The 22655-nt window shown below is 40.9% G+C and overlaps 1 protein-coding gene across 5 annotated transcripts in view; it reads right to left on the reverse strand.

Annotated features, from left to right (window-relative positions):
* The window catches only part of FGD5 (FYVE, RhoGEF and PH domain containing 5), a 232916-nt gene that overhangs the window by 8004 nt on the left and 202257 nt on the right, over window positions 1-22655 (reverse strand). For 3 of the 5 annotated variants that reach the window (XM_042451717.1, XM_042451714.1, XM_042451713.1), the window contains exons 14-18: window positions 19784-19863; window positions 10481-10580; window positions 6663-6800; window positions 4891-4993; window positions 1381-1537 (exon numbers count right to left, since the gene is read on the reverse strand). In XM_042451717.1, the coding sequence (XP_042307651.1) occupies window positions 1381-1537; window positions 4891-4993; window positions 6663-6800; window positions 10481-10580; window positions 19784-19863 (578 nt within the window). The remainder of the gene's footprint in view (window positions 1-1380; window positions 1538-4890; window positions 4994-6662; window positions 6801-10480; window positions 10581-19783; window positions 19864-22655) is intronic. The other 2 variants (XM_042451716.1, XM_042451715.1) reach the window with 1 other exon arrangement.

The following is a 22655-nucleotide window of genomic DNA, read 5'->3' on the forward strand; positions in this document are numbered from 1 at the left end:
GGAGGAGGCCGCCCGGCAAAAGGCACAGCTCTGGCGGCGACGGTGGTCCGGCGAGGAGGCAAAGGGGGCGTGTCAGGGAGGGTCCGGTTTCCCGGCTTTGTACCCGCCGCTCTCACCTGGCGGGCTCCTCCCTGGCTTCCCCCCAGGTGTTCCTTAAAGGCCCCGCACGCACTCTGGCCGCCAAACGCCAAGGCCAAGAGTCCCAAAAAGAGTCCCGCTGCGGTGCTCCTGAGTCCATGGGCGGCACTCCCGGGGCGGTGCGCAGATGCGCACCTCCGACACCCCGGGAGGAGGCCTCCCGGCAAAAGGCACAGCTCTGGCGGCGACGGTGGTCCGGCGAGGAGGCAAAGAAAATGACTGTGCACTTGCAAAGGGACAGTAAAGGTACAGCTAAATAATTATGGTTCATCCAATGTATTCATTCTTATTCTTCTCTGCTGTGTAGCTTCCTTGCCTCTACTGACTTTACTTTCACTTAGACACCTCTCTTTTAAGTAGTCAGTATTAAGAGACTCCATCTTTTGTCTCTCCCAAATATGTAGTTCTCTTTTCAACAAAAGCAGTCTTTTGTTGGTCATTCCCAAAACTTCCATACAAGCTAACACTGCTCTTGTTTGCTTGTAAAATTACAAGATATTTATACAAAAATAGACTGTACTTCAACACAGCAATGTATATAATGTGCTCTTTAGCTTGAGGCTCAGTGCTATTTTGCAGTAGGCAACATTATTTGGACAGGTACATGCTGACCTCTTGTGGTCAAACAGGAGTAATAGGCTTCATTTTTCTAGATTTCTCTTTTGAAATATTACCATTGGACAAGTGAAAAATAAAATATAGTTCCAAATAGGTTACGAGACTGATGGAATGTGAATTAAACTTAGATATATTCTTTAAAAAATATTTTTCATTGGCATGTGCGAACCTCTATTTTTGTCCCCCTTTTCCTCCAACTTCCATGTCAGAATGGGACTTAATCCCAAAGGCACCCCTTAGTACAGGAATTTTTTGTTGTTTTTATCTGCTCTTGAGTCGACCTCAACTCATGGAGAGCGTGTAGATGAGACATCTCCAAGACCCCTAGTCTTTCACTGCTCTGCATAGGTCCTGCAGGCTCTGATTGAATCCAAACATCTGGACATCTGTGGTCTCCCTCTCTTTTTACTGCCCTCTACCTTTCCTAGCATCAGTCTTTTCCAATGATTCATGCCGTCTCATGATGTGGACAAAATATGACAACCTCAGTTGAGTCATCAAGAATATACTTTGGCAAAATATGCATCACACAAACTGTGTACAGACCATGCTAGTTCTGCAATACAGAAAATTATGATTAATTGGTTTTTATAGCAAGATATCCCATCTTTTTAGCTTCCTTGCCTTTTTTCAGGCATCCTTGATCCTACCTCCAAAAGAGCTGAAGGGATTTTCTTTTGTCTTTTGAAAGATGAGTAGTGGATATTGTGGAAGACAGAAGAGAAGGCACCGACTGACAGTCTGGATGAACTTGTAGGGAAGCTCATGCTCATTGGGCGTTCTGTGATAATTGAAATGGAAAGAGGAAAATATTAATTGATACAATGGCTGTCCTTGATTTATATGTAGGTATCTAATTCCGTGTGCATTTATGATCTATTTTCTAAAGTATTTGGGGGAGCATACAGTGACCTAAATTGAACTGATAACTGCAACTAGAGAAGACCTAAATCAATTGGATTTACACAAGTGCCAATTTATAATAACACAATAAATTCAAATGGTTTATTCTAGGTGGGTCTAGGAACTAGATTTACATCATGGATTATGTCATTTTATTTTGACTGTAGCTCTGGGAAGTACACTAAAGTAGGAAATTGTGACTAGCCTAAAATCACCCAGCAAGATTAATTCCTGAGTGAGGATTTGAACTCTGGTCCCTTAGTTCAAAGGAAGAATTCTTTCTACACTAACACCACCACACTAGCTCTCTAAACTCTACATGTGAAAGCCCATATAATCTGATCAGTGTATAGCAAAGGTGATTTGATGCTCATGTTGCATTTAAAAAACAAATAAAAACCCTACTTAATAATTAAGTTTTTTGTCATATCCTGTTGGATATAATCATAGAATCATAGAATCATAGAATCGTAGAGTTGGAAGAGACCACTAGGGCCATCCAGTCCAACCCTCTGCCATGCAGGAAATCCAAATCAAAGCATCCCTGACAGATGGCCATCCAGCCTCTGTTTAAAGACCTCCAAGGAAGGAGACTCTATCACCCTCCGAGGGAGTTTGTTCCACTGTCAAACAGCCCTTACTGTCAGGAAGTTCCTCCTAATGTTCAGGTGGAATCTCTTTTCCTGTAGCTTGCATCCATTGTTCCGGGTCCTGTTCTCTGGAGCAGCAGAAAACAAGCTTGCTCCCTCTTCAATATGACATCCTTTCAAATATTTAAACAGGGCTATCATATCATCTCTTAACTTTCTTTTCTCCAGGCTAAACATCCCCAGTTCCCTAAGTCGTTCCTCATAGGGCATGGTTTCCAGACCTTTCACCATTTTTGTCGCCCTCCTTTGGACACGCTCCAGTTTCTCAATGTCCTTTCTGAATTGTGGCGCCCAGAACTGGACACAATATTCTAGGTGGGGCCTGACCAAAGCAGAATACAGTGGCACTATTAATTCTCTTGATCTAGACACTATACTTCTATTGATGCAGCCTAAAATAGCATTGGCCTTTTTAGCTGCCGCATCACACTGTTGACTCATGTTCAACTTGTGGTCTACTTGGACTCCTAGATCCCTTTCACACGTAGTTTCATTCAGCCAGGTGTCACCCATCCTATATCTGTTCATTTTATTTTTCCGCCCTCAGTGCAATACCTTACATTTCTCCGTGTTGAATTTCATTTTGTTAGCTTTGGCCCAGCTTTTTAGTCTATTCAGGTCATTTTGAATCTTGATCCTGTCCTCTGGGGTATTAGCTATTCCCCCTAATTTGGTATCATCTGCAAATTTGATAAGTATGCTCCCAATTCTGTCATCCAGGTCATTGATAAAGATGTTGAATAGCACTGGGCCCAGGACAGAGCCCTGTGGGACCCCACTGGTCACTTCTCTCCACGATGAAAAGGAGCCATTGTTGAGCACCCTTTGGGTTCGGCCGGTCAACCAATTACAGATCCATTTAACAGTTTCTTTGTCTAGCCCACATTTTACAAGCTTGTTTGCAAGAATGTCATGGGAAACCTTGTCAAAGGCCTTAGTGAAATCAAGATATACTATATCCACAGCATTCCCTTCATCTACCAAGCTGGTAATTTTATCAAAGAAAGAGATTAGGTTTGTCTGGCATGACTTGTTTCTCTGAAACCCATGTTGACTTTTTGTGATTATGGCATTGCCTTCTAGATGTTCACAGACTCTTTGTTTAATTATCTGCTCTAGAATCTTTCCTGGTATTGATGTCAGACTAACTGGACGATAATTGTTGGGATCCTCTTTTTTCCCCTTTTTGAAGATGGGGACAACGTTTGCCCTCCTCCAGTCTGCTGGGATCTCTCCTGTTTTCCAGGAGTTTTCAAAGATTATTGCCAATGGCTCCGATATTACATTTGCCAGTTCTTTTAATACCCTTGAGTTCATCTGGTCCTGGAGACTTAAATTCATTTAGATTAACAAGGTATTCCTTTACTATCTCTTTACTTATTCTGTGCTGAAATTCCTCTATTCTGTCTTCTGCTCCATTATCCTCAGGTTGAGCACCCTTTGCCTTTTCTGAGAAGACTGAGGCAAAGAAGGTGTTGAGTAATTCTGCCTTTTCTCTGTCTTCTGTTAGCATTTTGCCATCTTCTCCACGCAGTGGCCCTACCATTTCCTTCTTCTTCCTTTTGCTGCGGACATATCCAAAAAAGCCCTTTTTATTGTTCTTAACCTCTCTAGCAAGCCTGAGTTCATTCTGCGCTTTAGCTTTTTTGACTTTACCCCTACACATGCCTGCTATTTCTTTGAATTCCTTTTTTGTGATTTCCCCTTTTTCCATTTCTTATACATGTTCCGTTTCAAACTTAACTCGGTTGAAAGTTCCTTAGTCATCCATCCTGGTTTCTTGAGACACCTCCCGTTTTTCTTTCTCACTGGAACTGTTTGAAATTGTGCCTTCAGTATCTCCCTTTAGAGAAAGTCCCATCCGTCCTGAACTCCTTTATCTTTTAGTATTTCTGACCATGGAATCGCCCTCAATACTTCTCTAAGTTTACTGAACTCCGCTCTCCTAAAGTCTAGGATGCATGTCTGACTATGCCTGGCTTCTCCTTTCCACTGTATTACAAACTCCAGGAGAACATGGTCACTTCCACCTAATGATCCCACCACTTGCACCCCATTAACCAAGTCATCCTTGTTGGTTAGGATCAGATCTAAAATAGCTGACCCCCTTGTTGCCTCTTCCACCTTTTGGACCATGAAATTGTCTTCGAGGCAAGTGAGGAATTTGCTAGGCCTTGAGGATTTTGCTGAGTTTGACTTCCAGCAAATATCAGGATAGTTGAAGTCACCCATCACTACTACATCTCTCTTTTCTGACTGTGTGGTCATCTGTTCTAGAAAGATATCATCCAATTCCTCAATCTGACTTGGAGGTCTGTAGTAGACTCCCACCGTAACATCCTTGTTGTTTCCCTCCCCTTTAATTTTTACCCAGATGCTCTCCACCTGGCTTTCATGATAATGTACCTACTGGATGACAGATACATCTCACAGCCCAGCTGAATGTGCATATGTGTACATGCTTGTATGCGCATGCACTTGAGGGCAGTCCCTGCCTTCAGACTGACACCATATGAGGAAGACATTGAAGCTGAAAAATCTGTGCACCCCCACTTTAAATCTAGGGATGGAGAGGACTCACCTCTCCTTTTCAGTTCTGCATAGCAGCCATTACAAACTTTTGCTAGTCGGTCTTTGAGGTACTTCAAAGGATACTTATTTCTGGAACAGTTTCGGCAAATAATCTACAAAAACAAGATAAAGTACACATAATCTATTTTAGAATGAGCCAGTAAGATAACAAGCAAAGCTGGAAGTAACTATTTCAGTCCATTCCCAGTACAGGACTATATCCAATCTTGATCAATCAATGCAGCTTGCAATTCAGCAAATACAAGGTACATGAGAGAGAAGATAAGCCTTGAAATGACTCATTTATGCAGCAAACCAGAGCCCTGTCTGTGTGGGCCAAATAAAATGTCCTTCTCCCATTTCTAGAAGATCCAGAGCCCTCCATTGTGATGCCAGGTGGTTGTTTACAACATGTCCCACTGTGCCATGGTGAGTTGCTCTGAGGTTAGAATGAGGGGCCCAGCCATGTGATTGTCACTGGACACCTTGTTCTGATCTTAGAGTGAGTGATTCACTGTGGTAGCACAGCAGGGCATGCATGCAAACAGCTGCCCACAATTGCAACAGAGTGCCCCAGACAACAGGGGAACGTCGGGGCAGCTCTGGGGTCAGAATACTCGGTGAATTCTGGCCCGTGTGGACCCAACCTAAGTCATTTTTATTCTGTTTATTGAATATAACTACTTGTCACCCTTCATAGAAGCCGTCAACCATGTCATTCTGTATAATGAAGTGACGTCCAGCTCATCATCTTCCAAAATGGATGGCAGTAAGACAGCCCCAGCATTATGGCAGAGGTTTGCCTCTTTGTGGGCCTCTTTAAATCACCATACAGATGACTGATGGGCAGTCACCCTGTATCTGCTAACCAGGACTGGTGTTACATTAGGCAGAATGGGCAACTGTCTCAGGGGTGTGTGGAGTGGGTAGCAGCCATTGCTGCTGGTGCCCTTCAACCCTGATGATTCTTCTTGCCATTCTTTTCTGCTCAAAGGCTGAGCTGAGTGGGCCACAAACCTGCCCTCATCCTCTATGTGGCTCACTGCCACCAGGTGTCAAGGAGAAAGTTAATCCTATTGCCAGTACTGAACAGAGATTTAATTGGCAGCCTACTCAGCTTCTCTGTAAGAGAGAAGGACACCACCTTGTCCTTCACCTGAGACAGCAAGATATCTTAGGCTAGCCCTTATCTAGATGAAACAGAAGGTAAAGTTCTTATGAAAGTCTTGCTGTCTGAAAACTGAATTCCCTTCCTTGTCATAACAAAACTATTCAAAGACTTAGCCTTGTTAGTCCTTGAACAAAATAACTACAAAGAAATATTGGAAAAAGAATTAGAATATATCCACAAACTTCAGTCCATCTACAGTGGGGTGAACAGAGATAATGGTTTCCTGGCACATTACACATACTATAACAATAAACACCCCAGTGTCATGAGAGCTCTCCTGGCCAGTTTATCACATCTCCTTTCTGTTTCCCAGCAGCATCGCACTACATTCCAATAACTCCCATCACCATTCATATGGCTACCTACTCACCTTGGTTTTAGATAATATCTTTTCTCCGACCTTTGCCAAGCAACAACCATTGTTAGAAGTGAACTTGCAACTTCATCACCATACGCACAAGTTTTGCATTTCTATTGCTATTCAAACATGCAACCAGCTCATTTACTGTTATAAAGATCCCTTTGCATAATAAAAATGTGTTTGATAGAAACAGTCAGCGATTCTCTTGCTAAGGAATCTGAAAAACACCCTGTTTTTAACAGAAATTTACCTTTCCACAAGCATGGCAATGATGTCGCCTCAGTGTGAGCTTAAAGTCACAGCCACAGTTCATGCACATCATGACATGTGAAACAGGTACCAAGGTTGGAGGCCTCTCTCCTAAAGATATTCCCAGTCTTTCCCTCAGCTGAAAATAAAATACAAAAATTGAATCTTTTATTAGCTAAACATTTCTGTTGGGTGTGTCTAATGGGATTCAATGATAGTCTGAACAGTTAGATACGCACAGTACATGTGCCACCTAGTCAGAGGGCTCTTGTTTCTTGGTCTCACTTGCAGTGACCACAGAGGGGACTATAATTTTCCTCTAAGGCAGTACTTTGCACATACATTTGTGTATGTGTGTGCTTTATAGCACTGTATGTCTGCTAATACAGTACCATTTCAGAAAACATGATGCCACCCAGAGCAGCGCCTCTGAACAATGTAAACACAGACAGTGATATCTTGGGAGGAATTTTTCCACTTTCACAAGGGGTCAAAGGATATTGGGATTAGCAAAGGTGCAATTCCTGGACCAACTGGAACACCCATTGCCAGAACTATCTGACAAATACTTATTTTCTTTATATCCTGCCTTTCTCTCAATATGAGACTCAAGGCAGTTCACAATTCTAGTTAAAACAAACTGCAATTAAAACAATGTATCAACACTTTCACTTTTCTACCTTTATTATTACATGAATAAGAATATTCTATCCAAATGTCCCCACCTCTCAAAATGTGAAATGGTAACAGTTCAGCTTATGAACATTCTTGAAAAACATGAAGGTATTTCCCAGGATATTTTGCATGCTCCAACTGAATGCTACAGCATTGAAATCATTTTGCACAAAGCTGGATTCTATATATGCAATTTGGAGCCTGGTATTGCTCAAAGGGGGTAACTAGGGTAGGATTATATTCAGAAAAGAAGAAAAGTTTGGAAGATACACCAGTGTAAGTACTGGATACCTCCTAGAGAAACTCCCCTTGGCTATGCAGTGGCTGCTGGACGTCATTGGGTGTATCTCTGTTTGTCAACCCAAACTTATATAAAAACATTATAAAAACGAATGAATTTCTAAAGATATTGGTTTTTTTTACCAAAATTTACCAATTTTGACTAGTGATGTACCATTTAAACAACAGCAGAAAGATATTTCAAAATTTATCTGACAAGAGACCTAGAGTTGGATTTGAAATTTTACACAATGGAAAACAGAGAGGGTTCCCAAATGCAAGATTATATTTTTCTATTTAGTTTAGTTAAAGGACTGAATACATTTGGAGAAAAAGTGATTACCACAGTTCTCTCCCCTTGATGCTTTATATGGAAGAGAATTGGTATTTAAAGACAAATGGATAACTTATTGAGATCTTTTAATGTTTGAAAGGGGGCATTACAAACAAAAAAGTGAAGAATTGAAGTCAGATGGACATAAATTTTATTGGAACTTTTATAGACAAATATCTGAGAGTTTAAGGTGCACTGGAAGTAACAAAATCAGAACTTCAAATACAATTGTGTGCTGATGAGGAGCATTTAATTGCTAAGATATATAAATTTGACACCAAAGAGACTTTCCAAGATGTATAAAGGTTCCACTAACGTATGTTGAGAGTGTAATCTAAAAGAGGCAACCTTTTATCATATGTGGTGGACTTGTGCTAAAGTGAGAAAATATTGGACTCAACAGACAAATTTGATTAGAGAAAGGTCTTTGAATAGTTTTTAAAAAGAGTGGGTATTCATAATTGGTTTCATGAGAAAATATTGACAAGGAAATAGCAATGTTAGGATTTGAAGAATAGTAGAATGGTATAACATGTATAAGTATATTTAATATATGTACTTAGAAAAAGTAGAATCATTTTATATTTACAGCCATCAGCTAGTAAATTGGAAGTCATATGTCTGCTTCTTCTTCTTTTTTGTTGTTTGTGCACTTTGTAGGAGTAGTTACTTTTGGATGTATGGTTTTTTTTTGTAGATTCACTGTATATGTTGATTTATATGATCAAAATTTATGTGTTATTAATTTTCTTTTAAAGAGGATCTCAGGGTTTTATTGTTCATATTTAGGCAAATCTGCTTTACTTTTTATGATTTCTTGTGAAGTAACATGTCTATCTAAGACAGCAACAAAGAGATAAAATAGACATGAATAAATCATGACTCATTCATTTTGCTGCACGTACAAAGAAGAGTATGTGATTGTCCACATGCACAAAGATTATACCTAGGTACGAATTCATATGTAAAACAGTACAAATGATCACTTTGGTATGTTTTAGGATATACAGCATTTCTATCTATCTACCAAGAAAGAGACACACATGGAGGTCAAGTTAATTTCATTAGTTTCTAAACTTGACGTTCATTCCAGATTTTTACTGCATGTACACCTTTTTCACTGTTTTGTTTCATTAAAAAATATAGGGGAAAATGTTCTTGGCAGTTTGCTATGCACAATAGTGTGTATTCAAGTAAATTTATGATAATAGTCAAAGACCTCATTCTATGTCTCACTGATAGGATGGTAGGGATTCAACACACAACTTTTTATGTAATGGTACCATGATGTGGAACTCCTTCTTGATGGAGGTCAGATCTCTTCAGATGGGCATAACAGATAGTACTGTTCCAGTCATTTAATGTTATCAAATGTTGCTCTATAATGTTAATGTCTATCATATTATTAATTTTACTGACCTGAATGGGGTTTTTTTGTTACTGTAATCTTACAATATTTTTAAATATTATTATTTGATTTTTATATTGCTTCAAGTGAATAGCAGACAAAGGAGAGATCCACAAATTCAGCAAATATATAAATAAAATACCTAGAGAAAAGAATACCTGTGCAGGAAGAAATATACAGTATACTTAAATACCGGTTGCAGAAATACACAATTGTGTCTCCAGTACAATTATAATAGAACATTTTATTTTTGAATAGTTGCAAAACATCTTCCAAGTCAATAATATTAACAAGTTTTAGAGAAGCTTGTTTCATTGTTTTATGTTGGTGCTCACTTTATGGTGTGATGTTATTTTAATGTCTTGGGAGCTTATTGCACACACATTTAACTTGACTGCACCCTAATGGATACAGTCGGGATGAGGTATGTAGGCAGGAATTATCGCATGTAATTCACCGCCAATTCCCCCAGCCAAGTACAGCCCAGCTGTATCCCGGCTCCCAGACACGCTTTGGAGGCTGCTTTTCAAACTGGAGCTTTCTGACAGGGAGCCGGGATGCAGCCAGGCTGTACTTGGCCAGCAGAATTGGCAGCAAATTACATGTAATAATTCCTGCCACATCCTGCCTGCATCCCGTTAGGGTTCAGTTGGGTTATATGTGCGTGCAATAAGCTCCTTGGTGTGTTACAACTAATACAATTAAAATTAAACATTTAAGGTACAGCCAATAAGGGTTGCTGGTGATTCACATAGTCTACCCTCAATAATATCATCCACACATCAGTCTTAAACTATCAGTGCAATGCAATGCAGACAGTTACTTGATAAATGTTTTCCAGAAAGAAAGGGCCCAATAATGTGATCCTCATTCCAGCAAAGCACCTGAGTCTTCTATATTGTAATGCCTAATTAAAAAAAAATCCTTGGGAATCATAGAGAATTCTGCCAGCAACCTCAGCAGTATGAATATTTAACACACATGTTTTGATGACCTTTGTTGTCTAGCTTTGGCAGAAGAATTTACATGGAGAAAAAAAAAATCTAAATGCCTTGCCCATGGGGGACTCCTTTTCTTAAAGCCATTCAAATAGGTCAGAAAACCAGCTAGGATCAGCTCTTACTTCAACACTGTTGTGAAATCCAGCTGCACTGTGAGCCCTGTAGTCATCTGGGATGCTTCTGCTGATACAGCTGTACCACTCATCCCTTTCAGAACATGAGCTGTGGAGGAAAAAATGCAGCAGTTTCATCAGTTAGGCCTTGCTCTTTCTTTATGACTAGAATGGAGATTAGATGCAATTTTAAATTCATGGCAATCTGTCAATATGCCTTTCAACAGGGAAATTATAAATGTAGCCAGATAGAAAAATATGAAACACAAACTCAGATCTTTTGCAGACTGCTCATTAGAGGTCACTGTTGCACTATGAAACTAGAACAGACCACACTTAGGAGAAAGTTCTACTTTTCTGTATGTTTGTGAGACCACTGATCCAAACAAGCCCTTAAAGCTGCTATTTGTCTAATGAATACAGTACCATAAAAAGCAAACTGTAGTTACTGGAAGTGATGGTTGTGGTGGGAACCGATGGGTAAAAACAGAACCATGTATAGGTATAGGAATACCCTCCCTCCTACAGTGTCATAATTTCAATTCAAACCATTCCCATCTGATCCACCCAGTTGCATTTGCTTAAAACACACACACACACGAGAGAGAGAGAGAGAGAGAGAGAGAGAGAGAGAGAGAGCTAATGAGAAATCTCCCGCCTTCTCCTCTGCTTGTGAATCAATTGGTTGATATTTCTTGCTTAGATCACAAAACTCCACTCTGTTGAATGCTTGATTTATCATACTGGTGCTCCAGTAACTTGAATTTCAATGAAATAGGAGTCACACCTTGTGGATTGAATATCCTTGAAATTGTTTAGGAATAGATAAGAGTGAAGGAACATTTAGCATACTAGGATGAAGAATATCTATAAGGGAGAGGAACTTTCCCCATGATCCTGCCTATGCAGCATTCCTAATTCTATCTAATTTCCATGAGCAATATGTATAACAGGCCATTTGAGATGCTTTAAATTTAGAATTGATTGTAAACAGTCTCTTGGAGTTTGCACAGCATTAGTTTTATAGAATTCTAATAAGGTAAATTGTTTTGGGTGACAAAATTTGAGCAGAATGAGACCCATAACAATGATAATAAAATTAAATTTCTCCATGCTAAAACCCAACAATTCTATGGTTGGACAAAGATCTAAATGATGAAGCTAAATTGAAATGAAGTATCAAAATGAGGAGAGAGAGAGCCAGCAATGTGTAATGGTTTGAGTGTTGGATGATGACTCTGGAGATCAGGGTCTGATTCCCTGCTCTGCCATGGAAACCCACTAGGTGACCTTGGGCAAGCCACACTCTCTCAGCCCCAGAAAACCTTGTAACATGTTCACCTTGGTTCGCCACACGTCAGAAATGAGTTCAAGGGACACAATAACTAATACCTAAATGATGAAGGATTCTGGTAAGCTTGGCCATGGCTCTTCTGTGGTGTGCAATTCTTGGATCTCTTACTTCTGTGAAACCTTTGTCCTAAAGATAACAGCTCTTAGTTTCTACGGAAAGCTAGCACTAGCATCATTGCTGGGCTGACTGCATCTCTATAGTGATCACTCTGTATAGACCACACTGTACTAAACAAAGGCATTTGAGACTAGTATATCTTTTGAGGGAGAAAAGCAAGAGCTGATCAATGATGCTTAACTGAGACTGAATCCCCACACTTCCATGAGTGAGCACTTAACTGTGAAAAACATCAGCTGCTATAAAGCTCAATGGCCCTGATGGCAAAAGAGGTCCCAAAGGCACAGCTGTAATGAGATAAGATACTATATATTCACCTTTTGTCCAAGGTGTCCAGCCTTGTTTATTTTCCACATTCTTCCTTTTTTCTTTACCTCTTTATCCCTATTTACAAGATGGTTTTGATCTGAAAAACCCTACTGTCACATATTAATGTTACCCAACTTGTTTCTGCCTCAAATTCTGTACCTTTTTTGACTGCTTAAGAAACAAATATTTGTTAAATATCCCCACCTATCTAACATGCACCTATATGCTAGAAAAAACTCCACTTCCTGCATTTCAGTTGGTCACATAGTAGAGCCCTGCCATAAAAAGCTCGGCAACCCAACTCGTACTTGAAATCAGTAAATATCAGTACAATCTGTAAATATAAGCATAAATTTTGGAAATGAAATTTATATAAAAACTTCTCACTAATAGTGCTCAGTTGTGTAAGCATAGCCATGATTTTGAACTATGAAAGGCAGGAAAGAAAAAGAAAAGAAAAACAAATGAGAATAAAAAACATGGAAGGACTTGGTATCAGTCAGTAAGGCCTAGGCAAAAAACATGGAAGGACTTGGTATCAGTCAGTAAGGCCTAGGCAGTCAGTAAAATCAGTTGGATTTATATGTGAGTAAAAACCATCCAATCAACATGAGTAATTGCTGCATAATACTCTGCATGAGTAAATGCTAAGATGATGTATGGCACAAAATATTGATACTCTACTACAAACTTGAATGTATTTCAACTACTGGTTTTGAAAAAAAAAAAAGACAGAAAGATCCCCCAAACCAGTGGTGTGTTTTAATGGAAGTTTAGCCAGAAAAGGTGATCAAGGATTGTATGCCAACAAAAGCCTGGTCTCCAACAATCCCTTTCACTTGCTTTCTGCTCCAATATGAAGTAGGTGGAAGTATCAGAAATTATTATATTTCATAAAAGTGGAAATTAACAAACAACCAATACCCATGGCTGCCTCTTTGTGTTCTCTTCTGTATAAAGAGCTAACTATATGAAGAAAGGGATGTAGCTTTTAGGGATGGGGACTGGACAGCTCTGGATCTGTGCGCCAGAGCCTCCAAAACTGCAGCATAGCTACCTCCAAAACTACAGCATAGCAGTACAGAGAGCTTTGCCATGGCCTCTTTGGGACAGCCTGTTTGTTGTTTTGTTTTTGATGATGGATATAGACCCTAAATGGAAGCAGAGAGACAACGGCAACCACACAGCAGCTGGCACTGGGGAGCTATCAGTGCAGCATGGGAACAAGCCATGAAGGGACCCAGTTAAAGGGCTCAATGTCAGAGCAGCCTGAAGATAATTTTACCGAATGACCTCTTGCTACACTAGCTAAAGGACTGTGATTACAGAGCAGTGCCTGGTCGTGATATTGTGTCTGATGGGAAGACTAAGCACAAAGCATCTCATTCACATTCTGCAAAAGAGCTAATTCTGTGGTCAGTGAGCTAAATAACAAAGTAGAGATGCTGACTATTCTAAGTTCTAGATAAGCCACCAGCTTAGCCTACAGCTGACTTTCCAGTGTTCTTCAACTTGCGAAGGGAAGGAGGAAATCTATTTTTAATTTAAAAAATCTGCTTCTAATGTGTTAGGTCTGTGAGTTCCTAAGGCCTTTCTACTAAAATGATGCCAGTCATTTTCAGCTGCATAGAATCATAGAGTTGGAAGAGACCACAAGGGCCATCCCGTCCAACCCACATCTCTGCCATGCAGGAACTCTCAATCAAAGCATCCCTGATAGATGGCCATCTAGCCTCTGCTTAAAGACCTCCAAGGAAGGAGACTCCACTACACTCCGAGGAAGTGTGTTTCCACTGTCGAACAGCCCTTACTGTCAGGAGGTTCCTTCTAATGTTGAGGTGGAATCTCTTTTCCTATAGCTTGCATCCATTGTTTCTGGTTCCTGTTCTCTGGAGCAGCAGAAAACAAGCTTGTTCCCTCCTCAGTATGATTACCAAGTATTTAAACAGGGCTATCATATCAACTCTTAACCTTCTCTTCTCCAGGCTAAACATTCCCAGCTCCCTAAGTCATTCCTCTAGGACATGTTTCCAGACCTTTCACCATTTTGTTGCCCTCCTTGGACACGCTCAGTTTCTCAATGTCCTTTTTGATTTTGGTGCCCAGAACTGGACACAATATCCAGGTGGGGCCTGACAAAGAAGATAGAGTGGCACTATTACTTCTCTTGATCTAGACACTATAATTTTATTGAGCAGCCTAAATGCATTGGCCTTTTTAGCGCTGCATCACACTGTTTGCTTTCTACTCATTTCTGCTTCATAGAGAAGAAGAATTTTATGGAGTGCTGCTGATGTGTTTTTTCTATAATGTAAGCCATGCACTCTTTAACCTATCAGAATTAATTCCTTGTTGTGTCAGAATAAAATCACAGTAGGAGACAAAGGGAGATGATCAAGCAAACATGATTCTTTTTCTGCTCATACTTCTATAGCCCTTGTCTAAAAATTTCTGTTTCCTCCTGTTTCTCTGGAGGACACTACTCTACACTTCAGAACTCTTCCAAACCTGCAACTTGTCTCTGATCCAATTCCTACCTCTCTTCTAATTTCCATAGCTCCGTCTCTTCTGCCCTCGCTTCTCCATATCTTCAATCTCTCTCTCTCTCTCTACAGGCTCCTTCCCTTCGACTTATACATGTTCTCATTTCCCCAATTCTGAAAAAAAAACCTTCTCTTGACCCTCCTCTTTGTCTAGCTATCGTCCGATTTCTCTTCTTCCCTTTCTTTCTAAGGTCTTGGAACGGGTTGTTTATTCTCGCTGTTTTGAGTTTCTTGAAGCCAACTCCATCCTCGATCCCTTTCAGTCTGGTTTCCGCCCACGGCATTCTACAGAGACAGCTCTCACTAAGATCTCGAATGATCTTTTACGGGCCAAGGCTAATGGCCTTTACTCTGTTCTCATCCTTCTTGATTTGTCTGCAGCTTTGACATCACTGATCACAGCCTTCTAGTTGTATAACTCTCTGACCTTGGATTCTCAGACTCTGTTCTCGACTGGTTTAGATCTTATCTGTCAGACAGATCTTTTGCAGTAGTCACAGGCGGTCAGACTTCTTCTCCTGTTCCCTTATCTGTTGGAGTTCCCCAGGCTTTGTTCTGGGTCTCCTTCTGTTTTCTCTCTACACACTGTCCTTAGGTAAACTCATTAGCGCTTTTGTTTTTTTCCTACCATCTGTACGCCGATGACGCCCATTTGTATCTTTGCGCCCCTGACCTTTCTCCAAGGCTTGAACAGCAAGATTCGTCTTGTCTCACAGCTGTCTCGCAGTGGATGCGCCATCAGCGTTTGAAGCTCAACATGTCCAAGACGGAGCTTCTTGTCTTTCCTCCTAAGTCCACCCTTCAACACTCCTTTTCTGTCTGTGGACAATATTTCTATTCAACCAGTACGCAAGCCCGCAGTCTTGGTTTTATCTTTGATTCTTCTCTGTCGTGTATCCCTCAGATCCAGACCACAGCCAAGGCTTGTCAATTTTTTTATACAACATTGCCAAAATCCGACCATATCTCTCCCCCTCTTCTGCCAAGATTTGGTCCATGCCCTAGTGGTTTCACGACTTGATTACTGTAAAGTCCTCTTGGCTGGGCTTCCTCTTTCTCACCTCCGTCCTTTAATTTCGCCCAGCGTTCAGCTGCATGCATTATCAACATCCGCCCACCACTCTGACCACATCTCTCCTTTGTTGGCATCCCTTCAATGGCTCCCCCTCCCTTTCTGTATTCAGTACAAGCTCCTGCTGGCAACGTTTAAAGCCTCCATGGGCTGCCCCCCCTTATTTATCAGACCTTTTTTCTCCTCACCTTCCACTCGGGCCCTCCGTTCTGGTAGTCAAAGTCGGCTGTCCTAGCCCAGGATTTCCTCTGCCCTATCTAGGATTCGCCCCTTTTCACTTGCTTGCCCCTCACTCCTGGAACCTTCTTCCCTCGCGAGCAAGAGCCATCACTTCTTTAACCAGCTTCAAAATGGAGTTGAAGACCATCCTGTTCAGAGAAGCGTTCCTAGACATTGCGTGATTGTCACTTGCTATCTGATGTTCTTTTTGTTGCCTTTTTTTTTTATGAACCATTTCCTGTATTGCTATGTGTTATTTGTATTATCCTATCATTTCTTAGATTGTATGCCATAGGCAGGTTCGTTTCTCTTTATATTTTTGTTTTTTATGTACAGCGCTGTTCAAATCTACAGCGCTATATAAATAATAATAATAATAATAATAATAATAATAAAACAAGATATCCATGGTTCGGGATGCAGGATGGGTTTTAAATCAAACATGTTATAAGAAAACACATGCTGGCCAAACTGTGAAAAGCCCCATATGCAGTTCTTCCACTGTTACTCATTTAATACTTCTGTTGTTTACTTGCCCACTAGCATCTACTGATTTGGATGAGGGCTAGGGTAATGACTGAGGACAATAAAGGGGCATGTGATAATGGGACATGTACAGGAGGGGGCCACATGTGGACTTATGATTTGTAGCACTCATCATATGTTTCTTGTAACACAGAGATCCACTCTGAAGTCACATTGAAGCAGAGCACTTTAACTGGAATGACCGCCTTATGTGGTGATTAGAATCTTGTACTATGGCTCTGGAGACCAGATTTAAATCCCCGCCCGGCCATGGAAAGAAGCTGGGTGACCTTAAGCATGTCACCAGTCTCTCAGCCTTGGAGGAAGGCAAAGGCGCTCCCCTCTGAATAAATCATGCAAAGAAAATTGCATGATATTGGCACCTTAGGATTGCTATAAGTTGGGAATGATTTGAAGGCATACAACATGAATAGAATGTGTTTTATGTCATGGGAGGCAGAGAGAAAGGAATAAAAAGGCGAAGATGCCTTGCCCCCCTGTGCTCCTGTATTCAGGGGGGCTGACTTTAGGCGCGTTAACAAACTGCCATAAGGGACGTCCTCAGGACGTCCTAGGTTAATATAATAATAATAATATAATAATAATAATAATATATTTTTATTTATATCCCGCCTTTCCAATTGCATGATCAAGGCGGCTTACAAGACAGTTGGCCCTCCATATCCTTATTCACAGATTTAATCATCCATGGCTTGAAATATTAAAAAACAATTATAAATTCGAAAAGCAAACCTTGATTTTGCCATAGGGGATGCCATTGAACCATGCCATTGTATTTAATGGCACTTGAGCATTCATGGATTTTGATATCCAAACCAAACCTTTGTGGATACCCATTATACATATGTGGTTTAAAAGGGGCATCACTTGTTGACGCCCCCAAGGCTAATACGTCCTGGACGTACAAGATGGCGGCGCCCCATCTACATGGGCCACCATGATGGCATCATAAACATGCCACCTCCAAACGAAACGGAGCTCCTTCCTGGTCTTGTGTCGCTGGCGCAGCCTTAGATGGCTGCGCCCAGCGACACAAGGGAGAAAGGGTTTGTCCTCCTCCCGCCGCCGCGCGGGTGTCCTTGGGGCTTGAAGCCCCAAGGACACCCCTTTCCAGGCCTCGGGGAGGGGCCTTTGCCGCTTCCCCGTGGCCTGGAACAGCGCAGATCAGGCCTCAGTGGCTGCCGCTCTGGCCACTGAGGCCCCAATCCGGCGGGGAAAGGGGCGGTGCAGGCCGCCGCTTTTCGACGGTCTGTAATGCGCCTTAGTATCCAAATAATGCAGATGCTTTACCTGCTCATTGTCCCTTCGCCAAACCCATCCCACCAGAAGGGAGCTCAACTTATTTCCTCACCTATTTAGCCCAGAGTCCTTTGCACAGGTAAATACAGCGGGATATAAACCGCCATATAGTATGTTTGTATGTACTAGGGTTAGGAAGGGGCGGTGCTTCCGCACCCCCCTAACCCTAGTACGTATAACATACGACAAGTGGCGGTGCCCCTTCCACATGGGCGCCGCCATCTTCTTACCTGGACGCATAGCGTCCCAGACGTGTCGCGGCGCCTTGACTTGGATCGCCCAGCGCGCTTCGTGACGTCATCAGTGCGCCGCAAGAAGAAGCTCCGCAATGGTTTCTTTTTTGCTCCGCGCGGGAGCCGCGCGGTTTGGCTGCTGCAGCTCCTGCGCGGAGCAATGGCGCCGGCGGGGAGCGCCGCAAAGCGGCGGTTTGTATCCCCATTGTCTGCCACCTTATTTCTGACTCCAAATAAATCCAGGGTTAAATGCTGGAAAGAAAAACAAGCTTTTCTTCTCCAGTCTCAAGCACACTGCAGAATTATGTTCTGGCTGAAGGGAAGAGACTTGGTTTTGCCTTCATCTATTCATAAGTCTGCCTAAGAAGGTCAAGGCTCACACCATCATTTTCCATTAGAGGATTTTCTCTAGCACTTGGTAGCACTATGTATAATGGTTGTATCACTAAGGTTTGGTTTGGATATCAAAATCCATGAATGCTCAAGTGCCATTAAATACAATGGCATGGTTCAATGGCATCCCCTATGGCAAAATCAAGGTTTGCTTTTCGAATTTATAATTGTATTTTAAATTTTCAAGCCATGGAGAATTAAATCTGTGAATAAGGATATGGAGGGCCAACTGAATAATCCTCAGGCTTGTAGCAGTTGGGGTTTGTGGAACAGAACCCCAATATTTTTCTACAGGAAAGCAACAACACAACCCTCACCAATCCTGTGGGAATTGCCCCGTTTTGTTCCTCCACCTCTATTACAGGTATGGAATGGAGTAGTCTCTTGTGGTAGTCTATGTGTATTCATGGAATTACCATTGATACAGTGCAGCTACTCATACTGTATACTGGCATGTACACTACAGTAAAAATATGAAAGCTAGGAGACAATTGACAAATTGTGGAGATCTTGTTGCTGTGGCTGCTAATTTCTAATTGAGGGGAAGATTATTAGTAGTTAGGTAATAAAAGAACCCTAGGAATATAATTTTCCCAGAACCCCATCATTTCTTCATTTGGCTCAGATGTAGTCACACAAGCAAGATTCAGTTCATGCTGCCAGCAAACATTGAATGGCAACGTACTTTTTGCTTGTGATGGTGGTTATTTCATGAGGACGGTTCCTTGTAAAATGAGACCCCATTATTTTGTCAGTAATGTTTTAATCTTTCCTCTGTCAATTGAGTACTATAAAATGTCTTTAAACTCACTGAAGAGAATTGTCTAATTACTGTTTTTGATTAGTCCTCCAGTTACCTCAGGGACATGACTTGTCAAGTGAAGTTGTAAGAAATGAAGCAGGCAAAGCGTGACAGGAAAAAGTTACAAAGGATCAAGAAACAGACCATGAGTCTATTAGAAATAGATTTTCTGCTGTTCTGTCTGTGTCTGAGATCTTCTGAAGTGCTTTGGGCTCATTAGAAGTGTTCAGATAGTTATGTCTTCTGGACCATACATTTAAAATGAATGCCTTCTTTATAGTCGAACACTTGGCCATTATGTGTCACAACACCATGGATATTAATGGAGTTTAAAAATAGTGAGATGCCAATTTGGTCTTGGGGAGCAATTGCTCTGTCTAGAAATTCAATATTTTAAAAATGAATAGGGGTATGATATCACCTACCTTGCTGATAAGATTAGGCAATTTTCACCATATTCAATCTTCAGGACATTTTGGGCTTTTTCTGTCACTGGACGGCTAACCTAAGAACAAAGACATTTTTATGAAGTGAAATCATCAATACCCAGAACATATAGATATGTCCATCCTTCTTTTCATATACCTATAGCTATATAGTGGCTTCAGCAGTTTACTTCTGAGAAGGTTAACAAAATATCCATTAATATACTTGGGCTTCCTTAAGTCTTTGCACAAATAAAAGTGTTGGGCTTGCCAAGGAGATGGATGCTGCTTACATGGCATGGTAACACATGGGGAAGATCAACTACATAGCTGGCAGTTTTCATAAGAGCCAAAGTACAAAAGAAGAAGAAAAAGAAGACCTGTAGTGCACATTCCACAAGAGTAATTTACTCTAGTCTTCCAAAAGTAACAAGGGGAATGGAGCAACAGGAAGACCAATTTGCTGACTATGCAATACACTTTTATGGTCTAGAGCCCACTTTGTCAAAGCTCCATGGAACTGAGGGAAAGGAGGGCTTGTAGATTATCCAGTCTAATCCTCTACTTGGTGCATGAAATCCATACCTAGAGCATTCCAAACAGATGGCTATCCAGCCTCTGCTTAAAGATCTCCTTGAAAGCAGAGCTCACTAGCTGTCTACTAGTTCCACTGCCAGACAATAGCCTCAATCTTTCTTTTTGCTTTCCAACACATCATTTTGAATCCTTTCTTCTTCTTCTTCCTTTGTTTCTAAACTCTTTCTCCCCAGAAGCCTGACTCTGCATAGCACCAATAGGAGCAGGCAATTTGGTGGGTCAAGAAATGAAATATTTGTTCCTGGACTCTCTTGTGGTCCACATGGGTTCTTAGAAACTTCACAGCATCCTTTCTGGCAGTGAGTGAGTTCCTTAATTTTCTCTTACTTTGGAGTGACAGACTTTTATTACTTTAGTTATCTATTTTATTTGCTTAGTAATGATGCACCATTATAATCTAATGTTTACTGCTTCCCCAAACAGTACCTGCATACATTATGAAATTTGTGTATCAGTTTGACAAAGTTTTCTAGAGAAATAATTCTGTGTGAATTAGATTTACTGGGATCAATCTGCTTAAATGGACTACCAGCATGTGTCTTAGAAAGTGCATGTGTGTTCATGTACATGCCTGGGGAATACATATGGGTACACTGATTATAGCCAACTGAAAGTGCTATGATAAAAAAAAAACCTTGACAAAGTATGCTACATCAGATCTAACCAGTGAAAAATGAAGTGTAATTATTACTTTTAGGTGGTTTTTATGAATTGTAGTTGTTATTATCATAATTATTTTGGCAACATCATTACACTCGCCACTGACATTTAGTTCATAAGGCTGACAAAAAGGTATGGTGTAGTTTTAATTCCTTTTTACAATTTATCAAACACTGTGGATTTTATTCTCAATTTCTGAAGTATTAGTTCTTGTCCTAAGTTTTGTTTCATCCATGTATATGATAAGGCTATAAGTTACTGATAAAAAGGCTAAAACATATCAAGGCCAGAAAAAGCATCCCACATGAACTTTCCTTCCAATGATTGAGGAACCACTACTGTTCAGGACTCTTGAATGCTGATTTTCCAGTCCCTACGGACCCAGTTGACAGTGGCACCTGACAAATCAATAGAAATCACACCCACAGAGTCCTTACAATCTCCTAAACTAATAACCAAGGGCCTATTCAAACTATACAATCATAGCACTAGCATTCCACTTTATCTGTCATTGTTCCATTCCACTTTATCTGTCCACTTTATCTGTCATTCATTTTATCTGTCATATTGTGGAGGGAGCAAGCTTGTTTTCTGCTGTAAGGGCTGTCCAACAGTGGAACACATTCCCTCGGAGTGTAGTGGAATCTCCCTCCTTGCAGGTCTTTAAACAGAGGCTGGATGGCCATCTGTCGGGGATGTTTTGATTTGGATTTCCTGCATGGCAGGGGGTTGGACTGGATGGCCCTTGTGGTCTCTTCCAACTCTATTATTCTATGATTCTATGACCCTATGGAATCCAGGGATTTGTAGTCTAGTGAGGCATTTTTGACCTGTAGCTAAATGCCCTGTCCTAAACTGCCAAAGGCTGCCAGGCAGTTTTTCTTCTTTACAACATTATGATGGCTTGTGCTTGCATTTGAGAAAATGAACTGTGACTATGGGCCTTGTCCTTTTGCATCAATTTAAATTGGACAATGGGAAGTCTTTCCGATTTTGCCAGGTCCAATTGGACATTGCTTCACTGTACAGAGATGTTGTCAGGGGCTTCTTTCAAGTGCTGCTGCTTCAGTGTTGATAGCAATTCTGAGCACAGAGAATCCTGACTGGATGGGACACCCGATTTTGATTTCCATTGCTTATTATTACCAACTCTTTTGCAAACTGACTCTTCAGAAGTTCACTGACATTCTTGCTCATTGCTTCTGAAACTGGTTTCAAATTCCTGTGCTTTTATATGGATGCATCCAGTTGGGAGAAAATGGTCTATGGGAGTCCCAGGTTTTGTTCGTATACCAACTAATTTTATTTGGGAGATCCATATGACATTTTTTTCACTCTGAAGTTTTACTGTACTTGAGAGCTCCAAAGGCTTTTCATTCCCACTCTTCAGGTTGGTTTATATTAACCCAGTTTGTTTTGAAAGTAAATGTATCTGTCTTTGCCCATGTGTTTCTACTCAAAAGCAATAAAGATGGCTACAAGCAAGTAAATATATCTATTATTTTCAGGACAGATTCAACAGAGAGAGAAGAGAGGGAAGAGCATTAAAACAACATCTTAATGTTTAACTAGTGTAATGTTGCTAAAGCTCTATAGCACTTTGACTATAACTCAC

This window comes from Sceloporus undulatus, chromosome 2, assembly GCF_019175285.1.
Source record: "Sceloporus undulatus isolate JIND9_A2432 ecotype Alabama chromosome 2, SceUnd_v1.1, whole genome shotgun sequence".
NCBI lineage: Eukaryota > Metazoa > Chordata > Lepidosauria > Squamata > Phrynosomatidae > Sceloporus > Sceloporus undulatus.